The 23,405-nt window shown below is 41.9% G+C and overlaps 1 protein-coding gene across 4 annotated transcripts in view; it reads left to right on the forward strand.

The window, feature by feature from the left end:
- The window catches only part of IFNAR1 (interferon alpha and beta receptor subunit 1), a 39,210-nt gene extending 20,427 nt beyond the window's left edge, over nucleotides 1–18,783 (forward strand). For all 4 annotated transcript variants that reach the window (XM_084843638.1, XM_084843641.1, XM_084843639.1 and 1 more), the window contains 5 exons: nucleotides 2,834–3,033; nucleotides 9,394–9,551; nucleotides 10,891–11,032; nucleotides 11,873–12,024; nucleotides 13,907–18,783. In XM_084843638.1, coding sequence (XP_084699764.1) covers nucleotides 2,834–3,033; nucleotides 9,394–9,551; nucleotides 10,891–11,032; nucleotides 11,873–12,024; nucleotides 13,907–14,125 — 871 coding nt within the window. In that variant the 3' untranslated portion in view covers nucleotides 14,126–18,783. The remainder of the gene's footprint in view (nucleotides 1–2,833; nucleotides 3,034–9,393; nucleotides 9,552–10,890; nucleotides 11,033–11,872; nucleotides 12,025–13,906) is intronic.
- Nucleotides 18,784–23,405: the final 4,622 nt, after the last annotated feature.

The raw sequence follows: 23,405 nt of genomic DNA on the forward strand, positions 1-23,405 counted from the left end.
ATTGAGTCTTTGAAGATCAGGATTTCTAGGAAGTAAGCTTAAGGATATCATGAAGGTTTGAGCAAAAGCAAGCATCCCCTTGAATCCTTGGAAGCACCTCCCGCGCCTCCCCCAAGAACCTAGTTATTTACCCTGGTGCAGGGGAAGAGAATAGGCAGCAGTGGGTGCTCTAGAAACTCCAGTAGAGCTTGTTTGCCCACCAGGGATGGATTATCTGTCCCAGAATCCCTGATGCTATTTGCATCCTTTCCACCAGGAGGAAGGACTTCCAAGGACATTTGATGGAGCTGGCAGAAAAGCAATAAAATGTTCATTGACAAAATGTACACCCCCACCCCCCACCCCAATAGACGTTTTCTAAATAGTAATAGGATGTTTTAAATCACCTGAATTATTCACTCTAGTTAAAACTTGCGTGTGTATTTTATTTATTTCCTTTCAAGCTGGGGATGCTATTGACTTGGGTTCTTTTTACTTTTGAGCCAAGGCCTGGTGAAAGAGGAATCATATTAGAGGACAGAGGAATCTTATCTAAATATTTTGTATTTGGCCTGGTAATTGATTTATACAACCACCCCGCTCTATAATTATTGGACTTTTATTTTATTAGATTTTTTTAAAATCCTGTCTTCCCTCTAAGTGGCTTAGGGCAGTACACACAATCTCCATTCCACCTCTCACTTTATTCTTATAGAAACCCTCAGAGGTAGTTTAGAGTGAAAGAAACTGACTAGGCCATGGTCATCTGCTGAGCTTCATGATTGAAGGGGACTAGAACTTGGATTTCCTTGGTCATAGTCCAACACTCTCGCCACTGTCCCACACTGACATTCACTGGTAGGAAGCACCCTTGCCAAGGATGGAAAAATGATTTCTTGTGAATAAGTTTCAGTCTTTAGTTAAAATGTCAAGTTGCTTGATTATTAAAGTACACTGGCAATGTCCTTCTTTTTTGGTCAGTCCTGACTAATAGAATCAGCCAGAATTAAATAGAATATGTCATGACTGATCACTTTGATCAAGTTCACCTTCAGTTGTATTTGTGATAGGGTGCCTAAGTAAGGGATCTTTTGAAAAAATCCAAAATGGCACTGAAGCCTCAAGTTCGTTCGGTTCTCTGTCAGATTTCCCCACTGCTTGCTGATGAGTAGTGGTTTGGAACTTTCTGTCTCAGAATGGTCTGTGTGATGGTGACAAGAAATGACCTTTGCAACACCAGGTCTACCTACACACTTTTGAACTAAGCATTTGATATATTTTAAAGAATAGATCAGAAGCTGATTGCTTAGCTTTTATTTCTGGAGAAATAACTGTAGGCTTTGAATCCACTGAGTTCATCTCCTGGCATTTGGCCTAGCCCATCAGGATGATTTTTCAGATTTATATCCAGTTGTTTTGGAGACCTCAGTCTATCTACATTTTCCACAGAAACTGAGAATTTGGAATGGGCTGATGAGACTCTCAAGAGGAAATAGTAAAAGAGTCCTTGGATCTTGTAGAATCATTCTGCAGTTATCTTTTCTCATAGCAAAGAGAAGATCATACAAAGAGAAACCAACTTGGATTATTATAGAACAACTCTATATAAGTTAGTTTGGAGAGAATTTAATCCATGACTAGGGAAATAAATAATAATCTTCCTCTATCTTGGATAAATTGTTCCAAATCTCATGAACCAGTGCACGCAGGTATTACCATACCAAGTCAGAGAGGTGAAAAAAAATACTGAGTATCTTGCTTATAAAGATTCCAGTGGTTGAAAACTGCTTTATTGAAACGTTTTAGTAAGATCACTTAGTATGTCATCTATCTTAGCATGAGGAGCGTTCGCAGGATTATGTTTACTACCCTTAAGAAATCTATGGTATTCTTGTCTTGTAAATTTCCAGAACAGTAATGAAGCCTTACAAGTATAAAATGGTTTGACTATATAGCCTTGGACTTGTGTGCTTCCCCCTCCCCTCTTCTCCTCCAATTGTAGCTCTGAGGAAGAGATTTGAAGCTTTCACTTCCATTTTCAACAAATGGTGGTCTGTTATTTGTGTCTGAACTCAGAACTATGATTAATATTAAATAGGGAAACAAGTCAGAATCAGCAGTTTGAAGTTGGCGAGTTTCAGTAAACTATAATAAAGACTAACCTCAGTTTGTCTGGCTTTGGACATAACGACAAAAAGCAGATAGTTTGTATATGTTGTTCAGTAAATGAATGAATGAATAAATAAATAGAAATACTAAATTTGGGGCGAACCCCTCAGTCGTGCAAAAGAACATGAGATCCCACAGCGTAAATGTGCTGCCCAGCTGTGCTGCACAAGTGCATACATGGGTATCATACTTGGGCAATGCAACTTGTAGTGTGCCAAGGCCCAGCTTTTGCTGCCATTGGGTGAACATATCAGTCTGGCCATAATTGGTGGGCCCAGAGTAATGCAGGCAGTATCTAGTTCAGCTATTACCTCTGGGAGTCTCTTCCTTTGCAGGGGCTGCAGCATTAGAAACTTAAGGGTTTCAAACAGGTCATAGGTCTGGCAATGGGGGAAGTATATGATGCACACCCTCTCTCCCTTCTCATTGCCAGTCTTATCTGAAAAGATGAACTTTCCAGTGACAATAATGATTCATTGTCAGTACCTGAACAAATTACTTTTGACTGCCAAATCTGATTAAGGCTGCAATCCTACGCACACTCACTTGAGATCAACTTCCATTGAACTCAGTGGGACTGAGTTCAGTGAGTTCACATTCAAGACAACATGAACAGAGTTGGGATCTAATTTTGTGTTGATAGATTGATTGCACTTAGCTAATCAACCTTCGGTTGTTCTTGTAGTGGATACAGAGCACGGAATTCTCTCGATATCTCAAAGGAGTGGCACAGTATAAAAGGATGCGAAAGTATCTCAACCACATACTGTGATCTCTCATCTTCCATTGGCTTTGTTGGAATTTACTATCTTCATGTACAGGCTCTGCATAGCCATAACAAATCACCTTTGTCTAAAATGCTAAGATTTGAACCTAAAGAAGATAGTAAGTATCACCTTCTTCCTATATATGCTGACATTTATACAGAATAGTTTTTGTGCATTTACTTTGTACTCTTTTAAAAAATTTCTGTATGGCAGCCTGTACATCAAATGATTAAATTTTCTGCCTGTATATTTTTTAAAAATGTAAGAGCTTCATGGTTTATAGCTCACAACAGCTGAAAAGTATAGCAAGCTCTGTTGCTGTGCAACCTCCTGTTTAGTATAACAGCACATGCTCCCTAGAAATGAAAGGGATTTGCCCAGCAGCTATTCCTCATAGATTGCTTCCTCACAGTCCCAAATGTGCTCAGAAATGACCTGGGGCCCATCAACAGGGAGACGCTTTATGATGCGATTCAGTTTAAAGCTGGATTTTCATGACTGCAAATTTGCTCCAGCGGCAGCACATGGTGCCATGAATGTGGTGCATACACTGAGGAAAAAAACCTGCTTTCATGGGGCAAACAGCACCTGAAACTACATTAGTTTCGGGTTGGGTAGGCAGAGTCCAGCAAGTAGAATGGAATGTCATCAATTGCGTAGATGAGCGGAGAGTAAAGAATTATCCTAAAAACAATTCCCAATTCCCCTTTCCGTTCTGCAGTGCTGAGTAAGATAATGTAATTTACTTCTGAGTAGGGTGGTGAAAAGAAAATCCGATGCTGTAAAGAACAATATTGTTTAGGAACCTTGAATGTCAGATCAATGAATCAAGGTAAGCTGGAGGTGGTCAAACATGAGATGGCAAGATTGAACATCGACATCTTGGGAATCAGCGAACTAAAATGGACAGGCATGGGCGAATTTAATTCAGGTGACCATCATATCTACTATTGTGGCCAAGAATCCCTTAGAAGAAATGGAGTAGCACTCATAGTCAACAAAAGGGTGGGAAAAGCAGTACTGGGGTACAATCTTAAAAATGATAGAATGATCTCAGTACGAATCCAAGGCAAACCATTCAACATCACAGTAATTCAAGTCTATGCCCCAACCACTGAGGCCGAAGAAGCTGAGGTTGATCGGTTCTATGAAGACCTACAACACCTTCTAGAACTAACACCAAAAAAAGATGTCCTCTTCATCATAGGGGATTGGAATGCTAAAGTAGGAAATCAAGAAATCACCGGGATAACAGGCAGGCATGGCCTTGGTGTACAAAATGAAGCAGGACAAAAGCTAATAGAGTTTTGCCAAGAGAACATGCTGATCATAGCAAACACTCTTTTCCAACAGCACAAGAGGCGACTCTACACATGGACGTCACCAGATGGTCAATATCGAAATCAGATTGATTATGTCCTTTGCAGCCAAAGATGGAGAAGCTCCATACAGTCAGTAAAAACAAGACCTGGAGCTGACTGTGGCTCAGATCATGAGCTGCTTCTTGCAAAATTTCGGCTTAAATTGAAGAACGTCGGGAAAACCACTAAACAGTTCAGGTATGACCTAAATCATATCCCTGATGAATATACAGTGGAGGTGAGGAATAGATTTCAGGGATTAGACCTGATAGACAGAGTGCCTGAGGAACTATGGACGGAGGTCCGTAACATTGTTCAGGAGGCAGCAACGAAATCCATCCCAAAGAAAAAGAAATGCAAGAAACCAAAGTGGCTGTCTGATGAGGCTTTACAAGTAGCTCACGAAAGAAGGGAAGCGAAAAGCAAGGGAGAAAGGGGAAGATATACCCAACTGAACGCAGAGTTCCAGAGAATAGCAAGGAAAGACAAGAAGGCCTTCTTAAATGAACAATGCAAAGAAATCGAGGAAAACAACAGAATGGGAAAGACTAGAGATCTCTTCAAGAAAATTGGAGATCTCAAGGGAACGTTTTGTCAAAGACGGGCATGATAAAGGACAAAGAAGGCAGGGACCTAACAGAAGCAGATGAGATTAAGAAGAGGTGGCAAGAATACACAGAAGAACTATACAGGAAAGATTTGAATGTCCCTGATAGCCATGATAGTGTGGTCACTGAACTTGAGCCAGACATCCTAGAGAGTGAAGTCAAGTGGGCCTTAGGAAGCATTAGTAACAACAAAGCTAGCGGAGATGACAGTATTCCAGCCGAGCTATTTAAAATCCTAAAAGATGATGCTGTTAAAGTGCTGCATTCAATATGCCAACAAATCTGGAACACTCAACAGTGGCCACAAGACTGGAAAAGGTCAGTTTACATTCCAATTCCAAAGAAGGGCAACGGCAAAGAGTGTTCAAACTACCACACAATTGCGCTCATTTCACATGCCAGCAAGGTGATGCTCAAAATCCTACAAGCTAGGCTTCAGCAGTATGCGAACCGAGAACTACCGGAAGTACAAGCTGGGTTTCGAAGAGGCAGAGGAACTAGAGATCAAATCGCCAACATTCGCTGCATCATGGAGAAAGCAAGAGAATTCCAGAAAAACATCTATTTCTGCTTCATTGACTACGCTAAAGCCTTTGATTGTGTGGATCACAACAAACTGTGGCAAATTCTTAAAGTGATGGGAGTACCAGACCACCTTACCTGTCTCCTGAGAAACCTGTACGAGGGTCAAGAAGCAACAGTAAGAACCAGACATGGAACAACCGATTGGTTCAAAATTGGGAAAGGAGTACGACAAGGCTGCATATTGTCACCCTGCTTATTTAACTTATATGCAGAGTACATCATGAGAAATGCCGGGTTGGATGAATCAGAGGTCGGAATTAAGATTGCTGGGAGAATTATCAACAACCTCCGATATGCAGACGATACCACCCTAATGGCAGAAAGCGAAGAGGATCTCAAGAGCCTCTTGTTGAGGGTGAAAGAGGAGAGTGCAAAAGCTGGTTTGAAACTCAACATTAAAAAAACTAAGATCATGGCATCTGGCCCCATCACTTCCTGGCATATAGAAGGGGAAGAAATGGAAGCAGTGACAGATTTTATTTTCTTGGGCTCCAAGATCACCGCAGACGGTGGCTGTAGCCATGAAATTAAAAGACGCTTGCTCCTTGGGAGGAAAGCTATGGCCAACCTAGACAGCATAGTAAGAAGCAGAGACATCACCTTGAGATGGGGGAAAGCGACCATGTTGTACTTGAGTTCTTGGTTCTAAGGGAAGCAAAAGCCGAGTGTAGTCAAACGCGTACCCTGGATTTTAGGAAAGCTGATTTTAATAAACTCAGAACAATGATCAGTAAGGTCCCATGGCAAGCAATGCTAGCGAGAAAAGGAGTCCAAGATGGGTGGGAACTTTTAAAAAAGGAAATTCTCAAGGCACAATCACAAACAATTCCAACAAGAAGAAAAGGTGGAAGACAACAGAAGAAGCCAATGTGGCTTCACAAAAAGCTTAGGGATGACCTGAAAACAAAAAAGGACACATATAGGAAGTGGAAAGAAGGCCAAGTAACAAAGGAAGAGTACAGGCAGGTAGCACAGAATTGCAGGGATGGCGTCAGGAAGGCTAAAGCGGAGAACGAGGTGAGGTTAGCGAGGGATGCTAAAAACAACAAAAAGGCTTTCTTCTGCTACGTGCATAGTAAAAGGCAGAGGAAAGAAATGGTTGTTCAGCTATTAAATAAGGATGGCAAAATGATAACAGAGGACAAAGAAAAGGCAGAGGTGCTCAATTCCTACTTTGGCTCAGTCTTCTCCCAAAAGAGGGTCTATGACCCCCCTGGCAAAGGCGAAGTACAGGCTGAAGGGGCAGGATTGCAGCTTGAGATCGACAGGCATGTGGTCAAGGAACACCTCATTACTTTGAATGAGTTCAAAATGAGTTCAAATCTCCAGGGCCAGATGAACTGCATCCTAGAGTCATAAAGGAACTGGCAGAAGAACTCTCAGAACCGCTGTCTATTCTCTTTGAGAAATCATGGAGGACCGGGGAAGTGCCAGATGACTGGAGGAGGGCTAACGTTGTCCCTATCTTCAAAAAGGGTAAAAAGGAGGAACCTGGAACTACAGACCAGTCAGTCTGACATCAATCCCTGGGAAAATTCTGGAGCAGATCATAAAGCAATCCATCTGGAAGCACCTTGACAACAATGCCGTGATTACTCGAAGCCAACATGGATTTGTCAAAAACAAGTCCTGCCAGACAAATCTGATCTCATTTTTTGATCAAGTCACCTCCCTTGTAGACCGTGGGAATGCTGTAGACATCATATACCTCGACTTCAGCAAAGCTTTCGACAAAGTGCCCCATGATATCCTGATGAGCAAACTAGCTCGAAGTGGGCTAGATGAAACAACGATCATGTGGATCCACAGTTGGCTACAGAATCGGACTCAAAGAGTGCTTATCAATGGGACCTTCTCAAGCTGGGGAGAGGTAACGAGTGGGGTACCGCAGGGCTCAGTCCTGGGCCCAGTGCTCTTCAATATTTTTATTAATGACTTGGAGGAGGAGGTGCAGGGAATGCTGATCAAATTTGCAGATGACACAAAATTGGGAGGGATAGCTAATACTTTGGAAGACAGAAACAAAATTCAAAGTGATCTGGATAGACTGGAGTGCTGGGCAGAAAACAACAGAATGGCATTTAATAGGGACAAATGCCAAGTTCTGCACCTAGGAAAAAGAAACCAAATGCACAGTTACAAGATGGGGGATACGTGGCTCAACCACACTACGAGCAAGAAGGATCTTGGAATTGTCGTCGATCACAAGCTGAATATGAGCCAACAATGTGATGTGGCTGCAAAAAAGGCAAATGCTATTTTGGGCTGCATTCATAGAAGCATCGCTTCCAAATCCCGGGAAGTACTAGTTCCCCTCTACTCAGCACTGGTTAGGCCTCATCTGGAGTACTGTGTCCAGTTCTGGGCACCACACTTTAAGAAGGATGCAGACAAGCTGGAGAGGGTTCAAAGGAGGGCAACAAAGATGATCAGGGGACTGGAAACAAAGCCCTATGAAGAGAGACTGAAAGAACTGGGCATGTTTAGCCTTGAGAAGAGAAGACTGAGGGGAGATCTGATAGCACTGTTCAAGTACTTGAAAGGTTGTCACAGAGAAGAAGGCCAGGATCTCTTCTTGATCATCCCAGAGTGCAGGACACGGAATAATGGGATCAAGTTACAGGAAGCCAGATTCCGACTGAACATCAGGAAAAACTTCCTGAGTGTCAGAGCAATACGGCAATGGAACCAATTACCTGGGGAGGTGGTGGGCTCTCCCACACTGGAGGCCTTCAAGACGAGGCTGGACAGCCATTTGTCAGGGATGCTCTGATTTGGATTCCTGCATTGAGCAGGGGGTTGGACTCGATGGCCTTGTAGGCCCCTTCCAACCCTACTATTCTATGATTCTATGTGCCATTTGCGAGGGGCAGTAGCTCTGGAGTAAATCCCCTGTGTAGATGGGGCCCTGGTTCACACGACACGACAACCCGCCATGGGTTATCACCCATGGTGGCTTGTCATGATGTCCAGACCCAGCGCAGTTTCTGTGGGGTACCTTGTTTTTCGCGAATAAGCCACTCTGAGAACCCACAGCTTGTTGTTGGGTTGCTCAAAATGGCTTGTTTTCAGGGTGGCTTGTCATGACATCCAAACCCAGCAGAGTGGATTCTGCATGGCTTGTTAGAAAGGGCTACAGAGGCGCTTGGTAAGAGTGGTGAAAAACCTGACTGCCCCTCCTCCTCTAGCTCACTGCTTCATTTGACAGAGATTGGCTTTATCCCCTTATGAGCTGAGGTAGCACAGCTGTGCCTGTATGCATGACTGACTTGGCTCTAAGTAAGTGTACGCACCTCCTATTCAGGACCTTGGCAATTTGGCTGGGGGGATTTAAGCTTCCCCTCCTGTTTTCATGCCAACCTGCCCTTGCCCCCCAGCAGGGAATGGTTAAAAAAAGAAAAGTCTCAATTTGTTTCTTTTTTTAACCTTTCCCTGGGTGGGGCAGGATTTCAGCATGAAAAAAGGAGGGGGGAAGCTTAAATCCCCCCTCCCAAATTGCCCCAAGGATATGTGCAGGGAGTGGGTGGGAGGAGTAAGTTGGAAACAAGCCATGACAAGACTCACAGAGGCTGATCGTCTGTCAACACCATCGTTAGTTAGCGATGGAATAACCAACATATGGTGGTTTGTTCTCAGGGTGGCTTATGATGTGCAAACCAGCCCCAAATCTATTTAGGTTTAGAGCCAGGCAAAAGACACAGAGCCAACAGCAACAGATTAATCAAAAAAAGATAGATTTGTGACTGCTGTCTATATACCTTTCAGTTGAACATACTTCAGTGTCGCTTTCCATCATCTAATTATTTTTTATCTGTTTTGAAGTAGAGATTTTGCCTTATGTTTGGAGCTTTAGTTCCAACATTAAATATCAACCTGTTTTGTTGAATTCAAATGTTTAATAAACTGTATAAAATTATTTTTAAGATGAAATTGGCCCACCGAGCATCATCAAGGTTGATTCCACTGAAGATTCACTTACAGTTTTCATTGCTTCTCCTGGAGAATCCGAAAATAATTCAATGAGTAAACTATATGATTTCAAGTACCGCATTTGGTACTGGACAGATTCTTCACATCGTAAGGTAACGCATGTATAAAAAATATTGACTTGCAATGCAGGCTTCTGCCCTTGCCCCATGACATCTGTAGCCCCTGCAGGTGTTTAATACCCCCCCTACTTTTACAGACCAACTAAGCCATGTGGACAGTGATTAGTAAATGGCCAGCAAGCCACATTAAGACATGTTGTAATGTAATTAGCTTTCCTTTTTAAAATATTTCAACATTGAGCCTAATATAGCATAATGTTTCCTTTCATTAGACAGTTGCTAGATCATATGTTTTATTTCTAAGAGATTTTATAGCATACTTCTACTCCAAAGCTTAACATCACCATGGGTCCCCTGCTCATAACACCCTGTGTGAATTTTTCGTTTGCTTGGTGGTTATACATACTAACCCTGTCCCATAAGATTAGGTGGGAGTATGCCAGGAGTATTGAACCTCTTTCAGCTTGAGGGCCAAACTCCATTTTTGAGATGTTCTTGGGGGTTAGTTTCCAGTGGCAGGTGGGGCTGAAGACAAAAGGGACAGGGCCAAAAATATTAGCATGTTTTAGCTTCAAGCACCTACTGATAGTAACTAACCCTTAGGAGAGGCATTTCAGCCTTTTAGAATAGGGAAAGAAACTGCAGCAAAGCTGGGAAACCACCAAATGATCAGTGGTTGGGGGAAAGTATTGAGGCCAGGGGAAGGGGGCGTGGCTGTCTGAAAAACTCCAGAGGGCCAGATTTGGCCCCCGCGCCTGAGGTTCTGAAGTGCACCTGGAGTATGCCAATATACAAAGACTAACCAGAGGTGAAAGTTTCCTGGGACACGTTTATCAAAAATTACCTTTTTGGTTCTCTCTCTCTCTCAGTATTTGAAGATTTCTCCTGCAGAGAGAGGCACCATGTTGTATATCAGCGGAGGCATTAAAGAGCCTCGCTTAATCATTTTGGCAATGAAGTCAGGCAAGGTGTGGGGTTGCACTGTGCTTTTCAAGTATAGAAGCTGCTTTGGGGGTGCGGGTGCATGTGTTTTAAAGAATCCTTAAATTATTTAGGATGACTTTCTATTTGCAACCCAATACCTTTTAATATAAAAGCTAACACATATTTTTTTAAATGCTGAATATAGTTCACCACTGCAAACTAAGTCTTGTGTCAAATGTGGCTTTGGAAGTGAAGTGCTTTCTCCAGCATCAAATAAAACACTAGGCATGCAGTGCCCAAAGGACTGTGCATTTTCCTGAACCCAGAACAGTGCGCCTGGGATTTGCAGAGGCTGTGGAGTTATGGATTGCACTCCACGTCAGAAAGTCAATCTCTTAGTTTTTTGTCTGGTTTATGCTTTTATTTTTATTTTATTTTTGTTTTACAGAAAAAACATGAAGATAAGACACCATTTATTATCTCAGGCTTGACCCCCTCAACATTATACTGCCTAAATGTGCAAGCATTTTCTTCAATATATAACAAAAGTAGCGAGTTTAGCAATATAACATGCATTGAAACAGCCAAAGGTATGAGATGTTTAAGTTTTGGGTTGGAATGTGTTACACTTCTGCTCAGAAATTGTTAGTATTAAGATTTATACCCTGCCCTTCATACACATTATCAGATTATCACATTGTTAATGCAGGTTATCTGTGTAACTTTCTATGAAGAATGCAACATATACATTTGCATGTTGTATGCTGTGGTTCAAGTATTTACTCTAAACTGAACTAGGTACTTTGGAATGATTATGAAAAAAACCCAGCAAGTTGCAGTTCTCGACATGGAATGTTCAGAAAAAGAAACTATTTTATTTTACACTTCTTTATATTACATTTGATATTTATTGCTGCGCATGAAACCATTTTTACTTTACTGACACTTCTTACTGAGAGAAGTTTAGTTTTAAAGGCTTTGTATGCACATGAGTGAGCAAGTGCTACATCTCTCTTTCTCATCTCCCAAATATTTTCTGAGCCATAATAGCTTTTCAAGTGCCAGAAGATGAAGCTACTGACATTAAAAACAATATGTACTTAAAAATTAAACATTAAGAACTTGGAGTGCAATCCTACACCACTCCCTGTTGACTGCTGGAGGTGATTAGGATCTTGCAGAGGCGCCTGTCTGCCAGTGGAGAGGGACTGTGTCATGGGGAGACCTCTGTTGCATCTGTGGAGAGCTTCATAGGCAGAAAGCTACCACCAGTGACAGGAGGCCTAAGGCCTAAAGTGGGGTGTCTTGGGGACAAGTCAAAGCCCACTTCTGGCCTGGCTGGCCTTTAACCCCACCCCATTTAGGATTGCTCTGCCCATTAATGTAACACTTCTCCTAATATCTAAATACTTGAATTCCTTTTTTTGTAGGAAAATCTCCATCGTCAGCCGCTTTTGTCGTGTTTCTAATTGTTCTGGCTGTTGTTCTTTTCATAGTAGGCTTGATCTTTGCAGTCTATTATGTTTGGAGACAGATCAGATATGCATTCTTTCCAAAATGCAATCCTCCAATGTTCATAAAGGTATTTGTATCTTTTTTATTACTTTATGATTTGCAGCAGTAAAATAATTATGGGATAAGTAGTCTAGAAACAGTATCATGGGTGCTGCTATGTGCATGTAGAGCTCACAATGAGCAACATATGTTCACCATTTCCACAGTGTGTATGAATTGAGGTATCCTTAGTGTTCCAATAAATGGATAAGCTATTGCACGCTCAGGAAATGCATTTACACATACAGTATGTGTTCTCACGCATGCAAGGAGCTCTGGGTTGGGGCATATGAATTTTATTACCCTGAATATATTTTCTTGGGGAATCTGCCAGATATATTATTTTGGTACATCCTATAGCTCTCACTAACATTTATTTATTTATGTATTACATTTATATCCCACCATTTTTCCTCCTTAAGGAACCCAAGGTGGCATACATAATCATCCTCCTCCATTTTATCCTCACAACAACAACCCTGTGAGGTGGGTTGGGCTGAGAGTCTGTGACTGGCCCAAAGTCACCCAGTGAGCTTCCATGGCCAAGTGGGGACTAGAACCCGAATATCCTGACTCCCAGTCCAACACTCTAGCCACTACACCACACTGGCTCTAGGTATTGGCACGGCATTTTTACTTTAATGTCATATAACAACTTAAAAGATTTTGTCCCCCTCTACAGTGTGCTGACCTAACAATGAAAGTAAGAGGTTAAGTTCCAATGTTCTCTTACTGCTTCCTCACTTTTCACCACTTCCTGTGGTGCACTTAGCTAGACACTGCATACCCTTCTGTACATAGCCAGAACATGAGATATCTCATACAAAAAATGTAATGGTAAAACATCTGTCAAATCTCTAAACATTTCCAGTAGCCTTTTTCTGTTTGTCACACACTCAAGAAGAATGTATTCCTACTGTTCATAAAATAACTTTTTCAGGTCTTTTGATCATAGATCTATTTATTTGTAATCTACAAGGCAGAGTTTTAGATGTTCTTTGTGCTCTAGGACTGGGAACATGGTATATATACACTAGATTAAATTTTGATTTAATGTATCCTGAACAGCTTTTCCAAAGAATCAGAGATTGACTAATAATTGCATCTGGTGGTTGCCAGTTCATGTAATCAGCTACATACTGAAAACAGATTCTTCCTTTACTGCATTGCAGCCAGTATTTACAGTTTTGTATTATAGTTTGAGGTCAGCTTTTTTCACTACTCTGATGCTAATTTGTTTTCTTTCTTTTCAGGTGCTCCAAAGAACCAAATTAAAAGTTACATTGAAATGGGCAGCTGCAACCAAAACAGCAGCTTCGTACTTAGCCCCTCCCTCTCCTTCCATTACATCTAGTAGAACTTAATTGTGTCCTGATGTTTCAGCATTCTGCATTTCTACCTTATTGGTTGTCCACATTGCTATTCACGCCATATTATTGGTTGGCAGGGGACAGGAAAATGCAGATTGTTCTGACATCACAACACAGGTCACTAGACATCATGGATGGGGAAGGAGGAGCTAAATGTGATGCTGTCAATTTTCGTGGCAGCCAAGCGTTTAGCATAATGTCTACCTCTGCCCTAAGCTGTTACTCCCTAGACCTCAAACTATATTCTAGTGACTGAGGTTGACTGGCTAATGCTTCAGAGCAAGGAGTGGGTAATCTTTTCAGTGTTTTATACACCAATCATATCCTCAGTCTTTAATAAACGTGATACATGATTGGTTCTGCCCATACATAATTGCTTTGTGTAGTGCCATTTATATAGAAATCAGCCCAAAACTGTTTTCTTGCACAGTAGAGCACTTCAGCAAAATTGAATGGTGCTGTAAAGGTGCTTACTAAACAATTCCAAAGCTTAATATAACTTTTTTTGTCATTATTTTTTCTGTTCTTTTGTACCTGCAGAGCATTGGAGGAAAAGATGTGAACAATTCCTATTTGCTAACTTCGGAAGACCTAACAGAAAACTGTGTCATAGTTGACAGCATTCCAAATGAAGTTAACCTGGTTGACTGTAAAGCCCACAAGGAACAGATCAGTCGAGATTCAGGAAACTATTCCAATGATGATGATATCTCTGGAAACAGAGAGTCACACAAAACCCTAGAACAGAAAGCAGTATGACTTTCTAAAGTAATGGGCAGAAGCTGCCAGATGAGAAGTATAACATAATTAGCACCTTGCTGATTATAAGAATCATTATTATTGCTATTACCTTCCAGTTATCAAAGACGTGGTGCCAAGAAGGGGGCACGAAACTGGCTCTTGCACCAAATATTTTGAGTTGCATACTGCTATTGGAAGAATTGCTAGAATGTGGAGAACAAATCTTATTTTAATTTCTCTACCTAAAACATAATGGGAAAACATTTACTTCATCGTTTTGATTGGAAGTCAGTGCTTAAATGACAGTTTGAGTACACATGTGTATGAAGAACACCCTAAGAAAACAGTAAACCTAGGCTGGTATTGATGCCAAGTTGATTGTTACAGTATTAACTGTAAATAGTACTAGTCTCCTATGCTGTACAGCACAGTATAATATAAGTCAATGCAGGCTGCTGCAGCTCCCAAAGAACATGGAAAGGATTAACTCTCCAATTTTTCGGAAGGAGGAAATAACTTCTGCTCTGGCTGAATATATCTGATCTCATTTTTTGATCAGGTAACTTCCCTTGTGGACTGTGGGAATGCTGTGGACATAATATACCTCGACTTCAGCAAAGCTTTTGACGCAGTGCCCCATGATATCCTGATTTGCAAACTAGCTAAAAGTGGGCTAGGTAAACCAACTATCAGGTGGATCCACAGTTGGCTACAGATTCGGACTCAAAGAGTGCTTATCAATGGGATCTTCTCCATCTGGGGAGAGGTAACGAGCGGAGTACCACAGGGCTCAGTCATGGGCCCAGTGCTCTTCAATATTTTTATTAATGACTTGGATGAGGAGCCGCAGGGAATACTTAACAGATTTGCAGATGACACAAAATTGGGCGGGATAGCCAATACCTTGGAAGACAAACAGAATTCAAAGTGATCTTGATAGACTGGAGCGCTGGGCAGAAAACAACAGAATGACATTTAATAGGGATAAATGCCAAGTTCTGCACCTAGGAAAAAGAAACCAAATGCACAGTTACAAGATGGGGGATACTTGGCTCAACAACACTACAAGCGAGAAAGATCTTGGAATGATTGTAAATCACAAGCTGAATATGAGCCAACACTGTGATGTGGCTGCAAAAAAGGCAAATGCTCTTTTGGGCTACATTAATCGAAGCATAGCTTCCAAATCCCAGAAAGTACTCGTTCCCCTGTACTCAGCACTGGTTAGGCCTCATCTGGAGTACTGTGCCCAGTTCTGGGCACCACATTTTAAGAAGGAGAGGGTTCAGCTGGAGAGGGTTCCGAGGAGGGCAACAAAGATGATCAGGGGACTGGAAACAAAGCTCTATGAAGAGAGACTGAAAGAACTGGGCATGTTTAGCCTTGAGAAGAGAAGACTGAGGGGAGATCTGATAGCGCTGTTCAAGTACTTGAAAGGTTGTCACAGAGAGGAAGGCCGGGATCTCTTCTCGATCATCCTAGAATGCAGGATGTGGAATAATGGGCTCAAGTTACAGAAAGCCAGATTCTGGCTGAACATCAGGAAAACAATATGACAATGGAACCAATTACCTAGGGAGGTCATGGGATCTCCAGAATGCAGGACGTGGAATAATGGGCTCAAGTTACAGGAAGACAGATTCTGGCTGAACATCAGGAAAAACAATATGACAAAGGAACCAATTACCTAGGGAAGTAGTGGGCTCTCCCACACTGGAGGCATTCAAGATGATGCTGGACAGCCACTTGTCGGGGATGCTTTGACTTGGATACCTGCATTGAGCAGGGGGTTGGACTCAGTGGTCTTATAGGCCCCTTCCAAGCCTGCTGTTCTATGATTCTATATGGCAGCATTCTATGCCAACATCATTCATGCTTTCCTTACAGTGTTGTTGACTTACTGAGCACAGTTCAATCACAATGCCTCTGGGGCCTTCCATGTGTTATTCTTTGTTAATGTAACCTTATGCAAGATTCTAATTTCTGCACAAAACAGTTCAAGCCAAGATTAGCTTATAACGACAAGTATTAGAGACAGATAGAGGGTTTCATCCAGATAAATGCTTTGGTGAACATCAAGTGAGTGAAAGTTGATGTAAGCAAAGGCCTGGTTACTTTTGAGTTAATGGTTCTTATAGCTAGTCTTTTAATTATTAGTGACCATCGGGGCACATCTTATGATTTAAAAATACAACTTTATCAATGCTACAGTAAATATCTGGATACTCTTACTATTTTTTATTTGTCTTGCCACATATGGTCGGTGCATTTCAATTTTAACTTAAGTAAAGTAACCTCCTGTTGAACAGGATAATATTTTTTAGTATTACCTGCAATTCACTTGTAGTCAAATGCTCAAACTTTGGAAACCAAATCTCAGAGAATAAAGGACAAAGTTTTGTAATGTTTTATAGTTGACCCTAAACATTTACTTTGCTCTGTTGAGTGAGAAGAAAATCACTAGCCAGCTGTCAAAACGATCAACCTTGTTTTAAAGTTAGTAAAGAGACATTCCTAGATTAATTTCTGGGGAACCAGGATGGTCTTTAATATGTGTACTCTTCATTTAGCTATTGCCAACCAGGGAATGAAACTGCAACCAGTGTTTCTCAGAAGTTTTTTTTTTTTTTAATGAGAGATGTAGCTTTTGTTTTGTATGCTTACCTTCTAATTTGTTTCCTTTAATAGAAGGATGAGAACTAATATGTACTTGAACACTGAAATATTGTATCCTTACAGTCTGTATTTATTGCTACTTATCTCCCCAGTAGCACCTCGCTCTAGAGGAGGAAACATTTTCACTCTCAGTGATGGTTTACCCATATTTACTTGGTCAGTAGTGATGAGTACCAAGCTGATGCTTATGGAGGTGGAGGAGAATGTGAGGGTGCATTCAGGTTGTCTGCAGTTGCTGTAATCCATTGCTTCTGCTATTTCAGTTAGCTTGTGCAGTTAGATTCCCCCCTTCTTTTCACAGTATTTGTCCCCTTTTAGATAGATCCAAGGGGTGGTATCATGTAGTTTAGCATAAACAGGATTTTCACTGAATAATCTTCAACCCATCAGTTAATACCTGTTGTTTTGTCTGAAATTTGGGCTCCTGAGGCAGCTGCTGATCTTAAGTAACTGGCTGGCTTTGGTGGGGAGGAGAGAAAATGTTTACATATCACAGTCTCCTTTTACAAGTACAATGGAATGAAAGGGGGTCAGCACACGGTGTTTAGGTGCTGAGCTTCGTTTAGCCTTATTTTTATTTTGGGGGAATTGTGTCCGACTACCCAAGCAGCACATTTTTACCTAAATACTTTGGTGAAGAAGTGATTTTGTGTAATAGTTTTAAAAAAAACTTAAGTGAGGCACAAAAGTGAAGTAGTGTGAATGGAGATTGTAGTGCAATACTAAACTGTCGCTGACAGCTATGGACAAAATGAGGTGAACATGAAAGGCCAGGGTATATGATAGCACCCTAATTTGTGTCCATGGCAGCAAAAGTCTGTCTGTCTCTCTCTCTGTCTCTCTTTGTGTGTGTCTCTCTCAGCCTTCTGCACACCATGTGTTTTCACTGTGTGGTTGATCCGTTTCCTGTAATGTAGAAGGGGCAAGCAATGCATGACTTACATTCCTGTAATGTGTAAGAAGTCTGTATTATTACACATTTAGGGGTGCATGTTTATATGAGAAGGGCCCACTTTTGCTCTTTCATGTAGCTCAGTGGAATCTTCATTCCACTGTGTTGCTAAAACTCCATGGGACTTGCTTCTAAGTAAAAATGCTTAGGGTTGCTTAAAAATGCTTAAAGCAAGGAACTGAAAGGCCTAGGCAAGCTTACCCAACCTGGCGCCTTCCGGATGTGTTGGACTACAATTCCCATAGTTCTCAGCCAGCACGGATCTTGGCTATGCTGGCTGGGAATTATGGGAGTTGCAGTCCTACATATCTTGATGGGCACCAGGTTGGGTTGGACTAGACACAGGCTCCCATGCCTAATTTAATTCTGAAGATAATAAGCAGTATCTTTTACAATTGTTTAGCCTAGCAGTAGCAGGTATACGTCACTGAGGACTTCATCTGGCAAAATGCGGAGTCTTTAATCCTGATACATCCCAGTTTTTGTTTTAATCTACTCCAATTCAAAGCTCTGCTTGTGCTTCACAGGGTCAGAGTGCAATATTAAGTTTCCAAGATTCTCTTACTTGCTGTGGTTGTATATATTCCCAGGAGTTCAACAGGAAATGCATCAACTTTGAAACCCATTTGCTGTAATAGTGAAACCCACATGATGCTTGATTCGTACTTTCACCTACCTAATAGATGCTATTATGACTAACAAAAAATCAGTACTAGTCCTCCACTTGTCTTCCTGAATATTCTGTTTATGTATTCATTGATTTGCATTTGTTAGATGTGGGGTGGGACCCCTTCATATCCTCAGTTTAATCCTTAAGCTCTTGACCAGTTCTATTTGTGAGAACAAAATGAGCTAAGAATGTACTGATGTAACCTCCTCTGAGCCCTTGAGCCAAGGTGGAAAAGGAACATAAACCATATTGGATCATGTGTGTGCTTTTCAATAGCTTTTGCATCCTGTTACATTGTACTCCACTTTTCTGTTTCTCAGATGTCAATTTTATTTGCTTACATACTTCATATACACAAATAAATAATGCTAGAACCAAGTGATGCTACTCTAATCTGTTTGAAGGAGCCTAGTTCCTGTAACTTGCTGTGCAAGGCAAAAAAGTGGATAGAATTAGCTGTAAGAGTGCATCTACATATGCATCAAAACGCTCAATATTGCAATTTACAGTCTATACATAGAGTAGGAACATGTGATACAGCTTTTTAGGGTCTGTATCACAAGTTCTGGAATACAAGTAAGAGATTTTTGAATTCTTCTCCATGGGGAAAAATACTTGTCCTGGATTGTACCAAAATAGAGGATCACCTGTTTACAAGCATGCCCATTTAAAACACACAAACCTTCCTGCATCTAGATAGAAAAATAGCATGTGTGGGAGGAAAGGTTACCTTACAACCTTTTTCCATAGCCTGCAAAGGTTTTTTTTTCTTCTTAACGTGCAGGCTTTTTTCCTCACAGAGAAGTATTCAAATATGTCATCCTACTTGTAGTTTGGGACTTTGCTATTGTCCCAGAAAAGCTGCATCACATATGCCTACTGTATGCACAGACTGACTGTAAATTGCCATTGTGAAAGTTATGCTGTTGTGGTGCAATAAAACTTCATGGATTTTGTACCAATACAGCAACTCACGATAAACAAACATACTGTACCAGAGCCTGATATAGCACATAGTATGAGATATTGGGAGCAGTTAAGCAAAGCATGATTATATCCATATCAACATAACCGTAAACTTCCCTGTGCATTAACTAAAATGTTTCAGTAGGATACAAACATGAGAAATACATATTGAGCAGACACCGTGTTGACAAAACCAGACTCTTCTACAGCCCTTACTGACACTCATGCACAGACCGTAAGTGGAAGGAGAAAATAGTGAACAGGAAGCATACATAACGTCAACACCATACAGGAAACAGTAAGACCACAGGATGATTAGCTTGCACAAGAGCGAGTCTTAGTGCATTACGGTTAGGCTAAAAGATAGGAAGCACCTGCTTCCATTGGAAGGCCTCTTGGGTGAATTCCCATGCCTACCATGGGACTTCTAAAAATTAGTGATCGCCGTAAGAGGGTTCCATACCCTTCAACCACTTGGCAATACTACACAATTTGGCGTCAATTGACTTTTTACCTAGCGCAGCACCTAAAATAATCTCCAGCTTTACCAATATAAAGATAGTCATTTTGCTCCCTGCATGCCCAGAAGCCAGGCCAAGAGACAGATCTGAGTTGCAGCTGCTATCATGTTGAAACTGCACCTGAACTGACCTCAGGGGCTCAAGATCTGACCTAATTTTTGAACTTTTCTGTTTCTTCCCCCATCCCCAGGCTCTTAATCAAGCTAGTTATTCTGGAGAACTCAAAAACTTCCACAATCTCTTGTGGCATTTTGGTTGGTCCTAGTTAAAGGTACTGCCTTACTATGGCCTTTGGATTTTTTGCTCCTGGATTATGGATTTTTATTCCTGGACTGGCAGCACAGCTATCTTTGTTTTTGATGCATGTTACGAGCGTGATTCTCATGAAGGTAACTTTGAGAATAGCTCAAATGAATTTTTAGATTAGCTGTTACCACAGTGCTGCAAAGCTTAATTGTGGAAGCTTGCCCAATTTCATGGTGGAGAAGGCACTTAACAAAAGAGTTTGTACTATATGGAAGAGGTACTAGCCATGAAATGGCTAGTACCATGAGAAGTTGGAGTTGAAGATTATTGAATTTGGACAACCAGTTTTACATTTTCAGTTTTGCCAGTCACCAAAAGTTGTTGTTGATGTTCAGTCATTAAGTCGTGTCCGACTCTTCGTGACCCCATGGACCATAGCACGCCAGGCCTTCCTGCGCTCCGCTCTCTCCCAGAGTGTGCTCAAGTTCATATTCATTGCATCAGTGATGCTATGTAGCCATCTCATCCTCTGCCGTCCCCTTCTCCTTTTGCCTTCAATCTTTCCCAGCTTCAGGGTCTTTTTCAGGGAGTTTTCTCTTCGCATTAGGTGGCCAAAATATTGGAGCTTCAGCTTCAGTATCTGTCCTTCCAATGAGCAGTCAGGGTTGATTTCCTTTAGGATTGACTGATTTGACCTCCTTGCAGTCCAGGGGACTCATAAGAGTCTTCTCTGGCACCGCAGTTCGAAAGCATCAATTATTCGGTGCTCAGCCTTCCTTATAGTCCAGTTCTCACAGCCATACGTTACTACTGGGAAAACCATAGCTTTGATTACACTCATGTGAAAAAGAAAGTACACCCTCTTTGAGTTCTATGGTATTACGTATCAGGACATAATAAAAATAATCCGGTCCTTAGCAGGTCTTAAAATTAGGTAAATACAACCTCAGATGAACAACAAAACATGACATATTACACCGTGTCATTATTTATTTTTCAGAAATATCAAAAGCCGCTGAGAGGTCGAGGAGAACAAGGGGGGAGCATTCACCCCTATCCAGAGCCTCCTCATATCCACCAAGGCAACCAAGGCATTTTCTGTCCCATGCCCAGGCCTGAAGCCCAACTGAAATGGATCTAGTATGCAGCCTGTTTTTCCCATTCATAATAGTGCAGTAGTGCTGTTTCAGTCATTCAAAATAGTGCAGTACCTGCTTTACCCATTCACAGTATGCAGCCTGTTTTTTCCATTAATAATAGCACAATAGTGCTGTTTCAAGGATTCACAATAGCGCAGTAGCTGCTTCACCCATTCAGATTATATAGCCTGTTTTCCCATTCACAATTAGGCAGTATCTTTGAATGTTTCACAATATCCCAATGGTGGATGAGAGGGGAGAGGTGTGGGGTAAACTACAGGGGCTTAATTCAGCACTTCCAGGAAACTTCTCTGAGCAGGGGAGAGAGTGGAGAGGGGTGGGAACAAGCCTCTCTCATTCGCTGAGCAGCACCTACAGGGCTGATGACATTCAGTTCTACTCCACTCCCCCAACCCTGAAGTATTTATTTTATTGCATTTATACCCCGCCTTTTTTCCTCTTGCAAGGAACCCAAGGCGGCTTACATTATCCTCCTCCTCTCCATTTTATCCTCACAACAACAGCCCTGTGAGGTGGGTTGGGCTGCGAGTCTGTGACTGGCCCAAAGTCACCCAGTGAGCTTCCATGGCCGAGTGGGGACTAGAACCTGGATCTCCCAGTGAGTTTTTAGGTAGTGTATACTCTGCTTTTCTTGCTTTCTGTGCCTCTGACAGACCAAAGCAATTCCATGAAAATCCAATATAACCAGAAAGCGCTTCTAATTCCATTTCCATGTAGATTGGGCCCACGCCATTGCTTGTCTCAACACAGGTGCAAAGGGTGCCACTGTGGAACAGGGAGCTGCCCTATACTGAGTCAGACTCAGATTATTATTCCATCTCGCTTTATCATTTACAGCAGGGGTAAGCAATCTTTTTGGGCCTTAGGTGCATTTGGCAATTTGAGAAGCTGTCCTGGGCACACCACAAAATAGTTGTCATGGGAGGCATGGCAAAGGACAAGTAACCTGCCCCAAAGACTGAGTACAAGGCAGAGGTGGGGTCTGAGCCCCAACACACTAAACTCATTTGAAACCAGTTCTCAATGCCAACAGAAACAGCAAGCTAGCTGCTGGTAAGAAAATGTTGTTTTTTTTTTTCTAAAAGTGGGAGGAGTAGGACCCCTTGGTGGGTGCCAAGAAAGGTGTCCAGGGGTGCACTGGTGTCTGTGGGCACCATGTTGCCTAGCCCTGGTTTATAGTGTCTGACACCAATTCTCCAAAGGTTCAGACAGGGTCTTTCCAGCCCTAACTGGAGATGCCAGGGACCAAACCTGGGGCTTTTCCATGAAAAAAAAAACGTGCTTAACCACAGCCAGTGGTGCAACTAAGGCTGGACCTCAGGGAAGAATCCAGGGGCCCAACAGCCCAGCACACACACACCCAGTGACCACCCAGAGAATGGCAGGGTGGCAAACAGGTTCAGCTTCAGCATCTGCAACGGCATGAGCATGCAGGGGTATGCCAGGGCTGACTCTGCTCGCTGCAGCATCCTTTCTTATTAAGCCACTCCCCCCCCCCCAAGCATTTTATAGTCAAGAGGGCAGCCGGCCGGGCATCTGCATGGTTAAAAATGCTTTTAAAAATTATTTTTACTTTAAAAATGTGATTCTTTTCTACCGCAAAATGGTATTTATTCCTAAGTAAATGTGCTTAGCATCAGAGCAGCAGAAGCAAACTCAATTTTATTAATGTAATCATGATAGTGTTATGATTTCATTGAGTTTAAAATGCAAAACTGCACACAGTTTTTCTTTTCTTTTTTTAATCAGGGTTGGCAGTTTTTGTTTGTTTTGCCCTAACCTATCAGAAAGTGGAAGCAGTTGTAAACCACAGAATGGCTGGGTGCAGGGCAGTGGACAGAAATTACAGTTGTGTGCTTCACAATGGAGGTAATCCACATGGTCATCTAGTTTGGTGATGGCCACCGATTTGGATGGCTTTAAAAAGGGGTTAGACAAACTCCTTTAGGATAAGGCTATCAATGGCTACTAGTCTTGATGGCTATGTGCTACCTCCAGTATCAGAGGTAGTGAGTCTATGTACATCTGTTGCTGGGGAACATGGGCAGAAGGGTGCTGTTGCACTCATATCCTGCTTGTGGGTTTCCCATGGGCAGCTGGTTGGCCA

Source organism: Heloderma suspectum, chromosome 3, assembly GCF_057233095.1.
Source record: "Heloderma suspectum isolate Gila_16-S chromosome 3, 16-S_ref, whole genome shotgun sequence".
NCBI classification, from domain to species: domain Eukaryota; kingdom Metazoa; phylum Chordata; class Lepidosauria; order Squamata; family Helodermatidae; genus Heloderma; species Heloderma suspectum.